The sequence below is a fragment of the Girardinichthys multiradiatus genome, chromosome 18 (genome assembly GCF_021462225.1).
Source record: "Girardinichthys multiradiatus isolate DD_20200921_A chromosome 18, DD_fGirMul_XY1, whole genome shotgun sequence".
In the NCBI taxonomy this organism is placed as follows: Eukaryota; Metazoa; Chordata; class Actinopteri; order Cyprinodontiformes; family Goodeidae; genus Girardinichthys; species Girardinichthys multiradiatus.
Genome location: NC_061810.1, coordinates 21872084 through 21884517, shown reverse-complemented (window position 1 = coordinate 21884517; position 12434 = coordinate 21872084). Strand labels below are relative to the sequence as shown.

At 42.5% G+C, this 12434-nt stretch overlaps 1 protein-coding gene across 1 annotated transcript in view; it reads right to left on the bottom strand.

Moving 5' to 3' along the window:
* mmp28 (matrix metallopeptidase 28) overlaps positions 1–12434 on the bottom strand; it is a 33460-nt gene that overhangs the window by 5103 nt on the left and 15923 nt on the right. Inside the window, exons 4-5 of the mRNA XM_047391721.1 lie at positions 6873–7094; positions 2111–2356 (exon numbers count right to left, since the gene is read on the bottom strand). Of these exons, the coding sequence (XP_047247677.1) occupies positions 2111–2356; positions 6873–7094 (468 nt within the window). The remainder of the gene's footprint in view (positions 1–2110; positions 2357–6872; positions 7095–12434) is intronic.

The following is a 12434-nucleotide window of genomic DNA, read 5'->3' as shown; positions in this document are numbered from 1 at the left end:
AACTTCACCCGACTTAAAAACCTTTTTAAGAAGCAATAAAAACAGCCAAACAGTTCAGTTTTTTCTTTAGCTCGACCAGTAAAATGGTGTGTTGCTGGTTTTTGAATCAGACTGGGTAAGGGATGCTGCTGAATGCTATTTTAAGCAGCTGGGGACAGAATGTGTCCAGGGGCTGAGCAGATAGGACTCCTCAGATAAGTAGAAAGGAGAGAGCCTCAGAGCCGCCCTGTCTGCGAGCTTCTCCTCAGCCCACTCTCAAGTTCAGAGCCGAATTATACAAATGACTGTGTGACTGTCCTGCAGGCATGAAGGCATTCCTGCAGAGTGCAGCTGCTGTGCACCTGAGGTTCAGGGTCAAAGCAGAGAGAAATCTTCTCACGGATTCAAGAGATCACAGAGGTAGCCGAGGAACTGCGTTTGACGTGAAAAGACGTGTTTTTTTTATGTTGCAGCGAATCCATTTTCCAAGAAGGTGGAAAAGAAACAAAGCATAACGACACGTGTGGAAACCTGCCCTTACACATGCCAGTAGTTACGGCACATTCCCTGTAAACAGAAACTGTTATAAACACACGCACATAGTCATAATGTGATGCTCCTACAGCAGTCACCTATCACAACAGAGCTGACAGACACTCCCAGGGAAACTCTGGATAACGGTGACACACAAACAGGCCTTCGAGTTTGTTATTTTGACGCTCACAGCACTAAAGCTTCATATGAGAGGTCAGAGAGAAGACCCCTCCTGCTGCAAAGATAAACTGAACCATCAGCACAGAGAGGGGATGTTGTGGTTTAGATTAGAAGCTCTTCCCATGTTTGCCAGGAATTCAGAGAAATTTAAAGACTGCAGCAAGTTCTCTGCTCTTGACATCAGGCCTCTCACTTGTTGCATTAAAGCTGTGACGCTAATTGCACAAAAGTCCTGAATGTGTATATTTCATCACTTTAAGACAAACAGAAGTCAGCTTTCAGGAACTATGTCAATATCTCATTAGACCCGTTTGAGAAAACAAGCTCAAAGTGAAGCGCTGTAAATATGCTGCTCAACTCGCCTCTGATCTACAGCTCAGTTCAGATGCACTTCTCATGAACATGTATTCGTTTTTTGGGGATATTAATCAGTTATTTCATGATGCTTACATAATACAACATACAGAATAAATTATGTTTAAAATAAAAGAGTGCACAAGTTCAAATTTTCTAATTTATGCTCAAGTACACTGTTGCATATACAGCTGGAATCATTGTCATTATGATAATGAAACACCCAGTTGTGTCTTCCATCCACTTTTAGCAATATTCCAGTAGAACCAGCAGCAAAACAGACACTCAGTATGATACTACCACCACCATGCTTGGCAGTTCATAGGTTTGAAAGCCTTACCCCAATTCCTCAGAACATTATTTATGTACATTTGGCCAAATAGCTTCATCTTTGTCTCATCTGCCAATAAAAAAGTTCTCAAGAAAACCTTTAGCTTTTCCATGTGGCCAGCTGCAACATTTCAGTGGAGCTTGAAGGTGTCGATGTTGGAGCTGGGGCTTCTCTCTTGTCCCTGGGGATTTTAGACTGGCTTTCGTGTAGATAATGACACTAGCATTTTAGCAGTTTCTTAAACATGTCAGCCTTGGTGTTTCCTTTTTTTTTCTGAACATCCTAATTAACTTCCTTTTATCCATGGGACAGTTTGAGTCGGATGGTTGAAATACATCAAAAATCAGTGTGTGAAAATACACTTTAAATTCAAACTTTTTTACCCATTTCTTGTTTTAAAACTCATTAAAGTTGTTTGTTGAATAATCACTTGTCACTGAACAAAAGAACCTAAATGAGATTTAGACAAAGGATGAATGTATTTTAACTTCTGACCCCAGTATGCAGCTAGTGGCTGTCTGACCTTTTCTTGCCCTGTCCTACAGCCCCTGACTTAATGAACGACATTACAAAAGGATTATTCTGCATCAGGGTCTCCTCAAAGACAGTCTGCTTTCATAACTATTATGGGTTCCACCCTTTGTAATGTCCTTGAAGCCAGACAGATTTGTCATTTTGACATTAAATATGCACCCACCCCACCCTTACATCCCAGAGCAAACATCTTCTCACCGTACAGTTGCTGCACAGCCAGGATATCGTCCCAGCTCAGGACCAGTCTGCGGCCCAGCTTCCTGTAGTACGGAGACATCAGAGCATGCCGCACGGGGGAGTGCTCCAGGCCCAGAGTGTGTCCAATCTCATGGGCGGTCACCATGAACAAGTTGTGGCCCTTGTGTCCATTCAGCGTCCATCTCTCCGCCATGTCAAAGTGGGCTTCTCCTCGGCGAGGCAGGAAAGCATGAGCCAAGGTCCCACCTGCGTGTCAGACAGGAGACGATTACAAATTTACTGTTTTAAGGCCGACTACACCTGCAAAAACCTGTTCATTTTTGATTGGTGCTATAACTGAACAGCAATGTTTTTTCTGCTAACTGTTTGTGATACAGTATCTTATATTAACAAGAGCACAATGGGCTTGAGATTTTCATTTTTCTTTAGTTTTATTGTAGCTTTTTAGGTGTTTGCTGTTCTATTAAATGGAAAGTTTTTTTTTATTTTCTTTAAGGTTGGATTTATTTGGGCAGGTAGTTGTAATCAGTATCTTACCTGCAGCAGTGAAGTGCTGATTTCAGGATAATGTGCAGTGTTTTTAGTGTTTTGCCTGTAAACAGAAAGTTCAACTTGGGTCTAATATGACCCGACCACATTCTTTATGTTGGATGCACTTTAGTCTCCAACATGGATTAGAACCAACAATAAGTCTTTCTTTGACTTTCTTACAACAATGTCTTTATTCTTGACATTTTTTCTTGTCAAGGGATTCTCTAAATGGAGCTGTCTATCTGCGCAGCTCCTCCAGAGTTACCATGTACCTGTTGGCTGCTTCTCTGATTAGCGCTCTGATTAGCGATCTTCTTGCGCGGCCTGTCAGTTTAAGTGGACGGCCATCTCTCTCTGTAGGTCTGCTGTTGTGCCATACTCTTTCCATTTTGAGGTGACAGATTGAACAGTGCTTTGTTAGATGTTCAAAGGTTGGAATGATGTTTTATGTACTAACTCTGCTTTAAACTTCTCCACAACTTTCTCCACGGGCTGTGTTTCTTGGTCTTCATGATGCTGGTTGTTCACTAATGTTCTCTAACAAACATCTGAAGCTTTCATAGAACAGCTGGATTTACAATTAGACTACATTAAACACAGATGGTCTCTGTTTAATACTTAGATGACTAATGAAGGCAGTCGGTTGCACTAGATTTCATTTAGGAGTAACAGACAAAATACAAATGCACCCTACACCTTTCTAATTGTTATTTACAAAGGAAATTCTCATTTTCCTTCCATATCACAATTATGCTGAACTTTGTGTTAATCTATTATAAAACCCCAATAAAACACATTGAAGTTTGTGTCGAATGTGGAAATGTTCTAGGGGTGTGAATACTTTTGAGAGGCGCTATAAATACATATAAACTTTTGTACAAAGCACAACTAGGCAGCAGTTGAAAGGATGATAAATTTGTAATTGCATAAATGGCTATAACATTCCTGGGACTGGAGTTGTTTAAAAATGTCAGAAGTTCAGTTTTGAACGTTACCCTGCTCAGATATTCTTTTGCTGTCCTGCCTGAACTTCTACATGTAACTCGAAGCTGAGGAGACTCATTTCCTGCAGGAAAGATATTGACTGCTGCCAACAGCTCTGCAGAACCTTACTAAACAAAAATGAAACATCTCATTAAGTCTCTGTAGAATATGTGCTGTTTTCTGTTTCTGTCATAATTATATAAAATAAGTTTGTTATTTTATTACACTTGTTTTTTATTGCTGTGATTTGTCTTAATTATTGCTTTAATCCATGTATTTGTGACTTCCATGCTGGACTATTGTAATTCTTTACTATAATATTTCTCCTATTTTAGCTTCCCTTCATTGGCTCCTTGTTAAATCCAGAATAGAATTTAAAATTCTCCTCCTCACATATAAAGCCCTTAATGATCTAGCTCCATCATACATCAGAGATCTGATTGTTCCATATGTTCCTAAAAGAGCACTTCGTTCTCAGACTGCAGGTTTACTGGAGGTTCCTAGAGTCTCTAGAAGTAGAATTGGAGGCAGATCCTTTAGTTATCAGGCTCCTCTCCTGTGGAACCAGCTCCCAGTTTTAGTCCGTGAGGCAGACACCCTGTCTACTTTTAAGACCTGGCTCAAAACTTTCCTTTTTGATAAAGCTTATGGTTGGAGTGGCTTAGGTTATCCTGAGCTATCTCTGTAGTTATGCTGCTATAGGGTTAGGCTGCTGGAGGACATAATGACCTATCTTCTGGGCTGTCGTTTTTGTTTAGCTGTGAGACCCTCCTGGAGGAAGATACTACTGCCAATAACTTCTTGTTCTCTCGCTATAGATTTTGTTAGTATTAAACCTATCTTCCTCCAAGATAAAGCAATTGAATTAGCTATTCCTGCCAATAACAATATTTGTTAGGTTATTGATGGCATTCATTTTATAACTCAGAGCTTATCTGTTTAGCTATGTTGCTCTCCTAGATCAAGCCACTAAAGGACCTAGTGCTGCCATGAACTCTCTATCTTTTTTTTTTATCATAGAAAGTACTCCTAAATCAGTGCCTCTGTGTCTCTATTTTTTTGTCCGTATCCTCAGTCTTCTCAAACCCCCGGTCACACACAACACAGCACACAGCCGCTCCCAATGAGCCAGGTTCTAATGAAGGTTTGTTCCTGTTAAAAGGGGGGTTCTCCTCTAAATGGTCACTGCATGGATGCTCACTATGAGGGATTACAGTAAAGATACTCATCCAAAACTGAATATAGCTGAATATAACTGGAATAGATTTACCCTGTGCACCCAGCTCTTTATGGAAGGTTAAAAGAGAAAGTACATGCTTTAGGATTATGCAGGGTTTGGGATTTGAGGGTCAAATATATCACTAAGCTGAACTAATTAGGTGTATTTTGCTCCCAGCCAGTGGACACATGTAATACAGGTCCTTCTCAAAAAATTAGCATATTGTGATAAAGTTCATTATTTTCCATAATGTAATGATGAAAATTTAACATTCATATATTTTAGATTCATTGCACACTAACTGAAATATTTCAGGTCTTTCATTGTCTTAATATGGATGATTTTGGCATACAGCTCATGAAAACCCAAAATTCCTATCTCACAAAATTAGCATATTTCATCCGACCAATAAAAGAAAAGTGTTTTTAATACAAAAAACATCAACCTTCAAATAATCATGTACAGTTATGCACTCAATACTTGGTCGGGAATCCTTTTGCAGAAATGACTGCTTCAATGCGGCGTGGCATGGAGGCAATCAGCCTGTGGCACTGCTGAGGTCTTATGGAGGCCCAGGATGCTTCGATAGCGGCCTTTAGCTCATCCAGAGTGTTGGGTCTTAAGTCTCTCAATGTTCTCTTCACAATATCCCACAGATTCTCTATGGGGTTCAGGTCAGGAGAGTTGGCAGGCCAATTGAGCACAGTTATACCATGGTCAGTAAACCATTTACCAGTGGTTTTGGCACTGTGAGCAGGTGCCAGGTCGTGCTGAAAAATGAAATATTCATCTCCATAAAGCTTTTCAGCAGATGGAAGCATGAAGTGCTCCAAAATCTCCTAATAGCTAGCTGCATTGACCCTGCCCTTGATAAAACACAGTGGACCAACACCAGCAGCTGACACGGCACCCCAGACCATCACTGACTGTGGGTACTTGACACTGGACCTCTGGCATTTTGGCATTTCCTTCTCCCCAGTCTTCCTCCAGACTCTGGCACCTTGATTTCCGAATGACATGCAGAATTTGCTTTCATCCGAAAAAAGTACTTTGGACCACTGAGCAACAGTCCAGTGCTGCTTCTCTGTAGCCCAGGTCAGGCGCTTCTGCCGCTGTTTCTGGTTCAAAAGTGGCTTGACCTGGGGAATGCGGCACCTGTAGCCCATTTCCTGCACACGCCTGTGCACGGTGGCTCTGGATGTTTCTACTCCAGACTCAGTCCACTGCTTCCGCAGGTCCCCCGAGGTCTGGAATCGGCCCTTCTCCACAATCTTCCTCAGGGTCTGGTCACCTCTTCTCGTTGTGCAGCGTTTTCTGCCACACTTTTTCCTTCTCACAGACTTCCCACTGAGGTGCCTTGATACAGCACTCTGGGAACAGCCTATTTGTTCAGAAATTTCTTTCTGTGTCTTACCCTCTTGCTTGAGGGTGTCAATAGTGGCCTTCTGGACAGCAGTCAGGTCGGCAGTCTTACCCATGATTGGGGTTTTGAGTGATGAACCAGGCTGGGAGTTTTAAAGGCCTCAGGAATCTTTTGCAGGTGTTTAGAGTTAACTCGTTGATTTAGACGATTAGGTTCATAGCTCGTTTAGAGACCCTTTTAATGATATGCTAATTTTGTGAGATAGGAATTTTGGGTTTTCATGAGCTGTGTGCTAAAATCATCCGTATTAAGACAATAAAAGACCTGAAATATTTCAGTTAGTGTGCAATGAATCTAAAATATATGAATGTTAAATTTTCATCATGACATTATGGAAAATAATGAACTTTATCACAATATGCTAATTTTTTGAGAAGGACCTGTAAATAAATCTTTAGCATGAGTTGGTTTTGTTTGCCTCTTTGTAAAAATGATTTCTTCAGAGGTGACGTCACACCAGACATTAACTTGGTGATTGTATGTTTTTAAACTATATATGAATAAATCAATGTGATTCTTTTGTGATGTTTTTACTGGATATATTAGTGATAATAATACATTTTAAATCAAAGTGTGCTTGATCAGGAGGTGGCTGTGACTCTAACCTGGTCCGTCGAAAGCATTACTGGTCCCATCGTTGTGGTCCCCCTCATAAAAAGCCAGGCGGATGTCTGCGGGGCCCTCGGGGGCCTCCTGGAACACCAGCTCGGACACATTGCTCCAAAGCTGGAAAGCAGTTTGCACCGCCATTCGCACAGAGCCCATGGACAGGTGGTGAGGCCAGTTCACTATCTGGTAGGTCAGCTGTCGCTTGTACCACTTCTCAGCTGCAAAACAAAGCAACAAGCAACAAGAAGATATAAATGATGATTTAATGAAACCTCTAACCAGCGGATTACTAAAGGAAGAAAATATTGACATATATTTTGATACAAAGGTCAAGATTTTAATGGCCTGGATCCTCATAATGTGCTTTGGACTGAATTATTATCTAATGTATTTGCATTAAACTCTTGCTTGGTGTGTAACACAGAACTAGAAGTCCAACAAGCAGCTTCAAGTGACACACTATAGCACTTACTAAACCTCGGCTGATGAACTCGGCTGATTTCCTGCTGATTCAGCGTGGAAGAAACGTTTACAGAGGGCAAAAAGTTTTGAAACAATGAAAATGTGAGCTGCTCACATTGAACAAGCCCAGATTTCAAATTTTTCTCTACTTCATATTTGTTTGCATCCTCAGCTTTTTTACCTGTAAACAGGTGCAACAAACTGAGATTCCAAAGCAGAGGAAAAAATATGGTTTACATGAATGCTAATATAGTCATGGGAAAAACAAAGTACACCCAATGTTTTAGCACTGTACCAGCAATTACTTGAAGTAGCTGTTTTCTGCATGGCCTAATTATTGTCTAATGGGATGGTGGAGTAGTTTTGGCCCTCTAATCTTTATATATTGTTTCTTTAGTTTATTGAGGTCTGCAGACATCTATTTACGCACATCTCTCTTAAGGTCAACATTTTCAGCTAGCTTGAGTTCTTGGCTTTTTTTTGTCAGTCATTCTGCTGTGGGGTTGCTACTGTGTTTGCGTTCATTGTTTTGTTCCTGATCCAAATTTGACCAAGTTTCACTTTCGTACGCAGTGGACTCAATCAGTGCAAGGCCTCCAGGTCCTGTAGCTGCAAAACAAGCCAGAATCAGTGTTTAGCTGATTAGCTGTTTGGTTTATTCAGACCATTGTATTGTGTCTCTTCCCCCAACATCTGAACTTTAGTCTCATTTATCTAAAGGATGTTATCGCAGAGGTTTTGTGGATTATGTTAAACTTTGGAAACTCAGGTCATGCTCCAAACAAGCCATAATTTTGTCTAATTCTGTTAGGGCTTCAACAGCCCTTCCTGCGTGAATATAGGTATAAATTTGAAAAAAATATTGTAGGTTTCTTGCTATCACACAGATTCTTAATTAGGCATAGATTGACCATTTGAATCCAGCACATACAATAGATTTACATTATTGTACACTGCTCAAAAAATAAAGGGAACACTTAAACAACACAATATAAGTCCAAGTAAATCAAACTTCTATGAAATCAAACTGTCCACTTAGGAAGCAACACTGATTGACAATCAATTTCACATCCTGTTGTTCAAATGGAATAAACAACAGGGTGAAATCTTTGGTGATTAGCAAGACACTCAATAAAGGAGTGGTTCTGCAGGTGGGGACCACAGACCACTTCTCAGTACCTATGATTTCTGGCTGATGTTTTGGTCACTTTTGAATGTTGGTGGTGCTTTCACACTCGTGTTAGCATGAGACGGACTATACAACCCACACAAGTGGCTCAGGTAGTGCAGCTCATCCAGGATGGCAAATCAATGCGAGCTGTGGCAAGAAGGTTTGCTGTGTCTGTCAGCGTAGTGTCCAGAGCCTGGAGGCGCTACCAGGAGACAGGCCAGTACACCAGGAGACGTGGAGGAGGTCGCAGGAGGACAACAACCCAGCAGCAGGACCGCTACCTCCACCTTTGTGCAAGGAGGAACAGGAGGAGCACTGCCAGAGCCCTGCAAAATGATGTCCAGCAGGCCACAAATGTGCATGTGTCTGCACAAACGGTTAGAAACCGACTCCCATGAGGATGGTATGAGGGCCCGACGTCCACAAATGGGGGTTGTGCTCACAGCCCAACACCGTGCAGGACGCTTGGCATTTGCCAGAGAACATCAAGATTGGCAAATTTGCCACTGGCGCCCTGTGCTCTTCACAGATGAAAGCAGGTTCACACTGAGCACATGTGACAGACGTGACAGAGTCTGGAGACACCGTGGAGAGCGATCTGCTGCCTGCAACATCCTTCAGCATGACCGGTTTGGCAGTGGGTCGGTAATGGTGTGGGGTGGCATTTCTTTGGAGGGCCGCATGGCCTGATTGCTATTAGATACCGAGATGAGATCCTCAGACCCCTTGTGATACCATATGCTGGTGTGGTTGGTCCTGAGGTCCTCCTAATGCAGGATAATGCTAGAACTCATGTGGCTGGAGTGTGTCAGCAGTTCCTGCAAGATGAAGACATTGAAGCTATGGATTGGCCCGCCCGTTCCCCAGACCTGAATCCAATGGAGCACATCTGGGACATCATGTCTCGCTCCATCCACCAACGTCACGTTGCACCACAGACTGTCCAGGAGTTGGCGGATGCTTTAGTCCAGGTCTGGGAGGAGATCCCTCAGGAGACCATCCACCGTCTCATCAGGAGCATGTCCAGGCGTTGTAGGGAGGTCATACAGACACACAATACTGAGCCTCATTTTGACTTGTTTTAAGGACATTACATCAAAGTTGGATCAGCCTGTAGTGTGTTTTTCCACTTTAATTTTGTGTGTGACTCCAAACCCAGGCCTCCATTGGTTAATAAATTTGATTTCCATTGATGATTTGTGTGTGATTTTGTTGTCAGCACATTAATATTTAGTATGCAAATTAGTCATTTTAGGCATTATTTGGCATAACTCCAGTCATTAGATGCAAAGGGTGTCCCTTAGCATACATTGAAAGTGTATCAACAGGAATTAGTGGTATACATACGCTACCATGGCTGTGTGGTGGTTTTAAATAAATTGTCTAATACGGGTAAAAATGCTAACTTAGATGTGGCTCTTGTATTTTCTGTAATTGCTCAGATCGTTCCACTGTCCGATCTTCAGGTTTATTTTGCTGAGAGGTCCTCTCCTGGGAAGATGGGAAACTGTCTTAAAAGTTTCCAGTTTGAATAATTCTTCTCACTGTATAATGATTGAGCTTTATGTTGTTTGGAATTCAATTCAATTCAATTCAAAAATACTTTATTAATTCCAAAGGGAAATTAAATGTTGTTATAGTTCATATTATGAAGGTTTCTTCAAAGAGCCGTTGTAGATGCTGATGGCTGTGGGCAGGAAGGATCTCCTGTAGCGCTCCGTCTTACAGCAGATCTGAAGAAGCCTCTGACTGAAGACACTCTGTTGTTGTAGGACAGTCTCATGAAGAGGATGCTCAGGGTTCTCCATAATGTTCTTCATTTGATGAAGAATCCGTCTTTCCACAATGATCTCCAGAGGTTCCAGAGGAGTCCCCAGAACAGAGCCAGCCTTCTTTATCAGCTTGTTGAGCTTTTTTAAGTCCCTGGCTCTGATGCTGCTTCCCCAGCAGATGATGGCAGAAGAGATCACACTTTCCACAACAGACTTATAGAAGATATGCAGCATCTTGCTGCAAACACCAAAGGACCTAAGCTTCCTCAAGAAGTACAGTCTGCTCTGTCCCTTCTTGTAGATGGCTTCACAGTTGCATCTCCACTCTAGTCTGTTGTCCAGGTGAACACCGAGGTATTTATACTCCTCCACCACCTCCACCTCTTCTCCCATGATATAAATAGTTTTTGACTTATTCCTGTTTCCCTTAAAATCTACAATCATCTCTTTTGTTTTAGTCACGTTCAAAATGAGATGATTGTTTCCACACCATGCCACAAAGCGGTCCACTACCTTCCTGTACTCAGCTTCTTGTCCATCTCTGATCCACCCCACGACTGCAGAATCATCTGAGTATTTCTGCAGATGACAGGAGTCTGTCTTGTACTGGATGTCTGAGGTGTACAGAGTGAAGAGGAATGGTGAGAGTACAGTCCCCTGTGGTGCTCCTGTGCTGCTGACTACCTGGTTAGACTCACAACCCTTCAGTCTCACAAACTGTGGTCTGTTTGTCAGGTAGTCTTTGATCCAGGAGATTGTTGAGGCCTCCACCTGAGTCTTCTGGAGTTTCTGACAAAGCAAATCAGGTTGGATTGTATTAAATGCACTGGAGAAATCAAAGAACATGATCCTCACAGTGCTGCTGGCTTTGTCCAGATGACAGTGGGTTTGTTGAAGGAGGTTTATGATGGCATCTTCAACTCCAACTCCACAGCGATAAGCAAACTGAAGGAGGTCCTGATGGTTTACTGTTTGCTTACTCAGGTGGGCCAACAGGAGTCTCTCTAGGACCTTCATGATGTGAGATGTCAGGGCAACAGGTCTATAGTCATTGAGGACTGATGGGTGAGTTTTCTTTGGTACCGGAACAAGACAGGAGGTCTTCCACAACCCCGGAACCTTCTTCTGGGCCAGGCTAAGGTTGAAGAGGTGCTGCAGAATCCCACAGAGCTGCTCTGTACGGGCCTTCAGGACTCTAGGGCTGACATGATCTGGACCTGCAGTCTTATTCCAATTCAGTCTCTCCAGTTGCATCTTCACCTGACTTCTTGAGACACACAGGTGGAAGGTGGAGGCAAAGGAAGCATCAGCATCTTCTGATATGGTTGAAGGCAAACATGTAGAAGCAGAAGGGTCTAGGGCTGAGGTGGAAGATAAAAAATGTGAGGTGTTACTGGAGAACTGTGGGTCCTGTGGGTCAAAGGAAGGTGGAATGTCTGTTTGGCTGTGAGCAGGAGAGGAGGATGCGAAGCTTGTTTCTGAACTGAACCTATTGAAGAATGTGTTCAGTTCATTGGCTCTGTCCAGACCTCCATCGGTCTGATTATCCTTCTGCTTAAACCCTTTGATCTTCTTCATCCCTGTCCACACATCTCTGATATTGTTTTGCTGGAGCTTGCTCTCCAGCTTCTTCTTGTACACCTCCTTGCTGTCTCTTATCTTGACTTTAAGTTGCTTCTGTAAACTCCTCAATAATTCTCTGTCTCCCTTTCTGAAGGCTCTTTTTTTCTTGTTAAGCAGGTCCTTCAGGTCACTGGTGATCCAAGGTTTGTTATTGGGGAAGCATCTCACGGTTCTGGTGGGGATGATGTTATCCACTCAGAAGTTTATATAGTCGGTTACACACTCAGTCATGGCATTTATGTCCTCTCCATGTGGCTGGCACAGTGCGTCCCAGTCTGTAGCCTCAAAGCAACCTTGCAGAGCATCTTCAGCTTCCTGTGACCATTTTCTCACAGTCCTCTTTATTACAGGTTGCCTCTGAACAAGGGGCTTATATTTCGAGCAGAGAAAAACAAGATTGTGATCTGATTTGCCTAGATGAGGTCTTGCTGTAGAGATGTATGAGTCCTTGACATTTGCATAAAACAAATCCAATGTTTTGTTTTCTCTAGTAGAGCAGCTGACAAACTGTTGGAAGTGTAGCAGAGAGT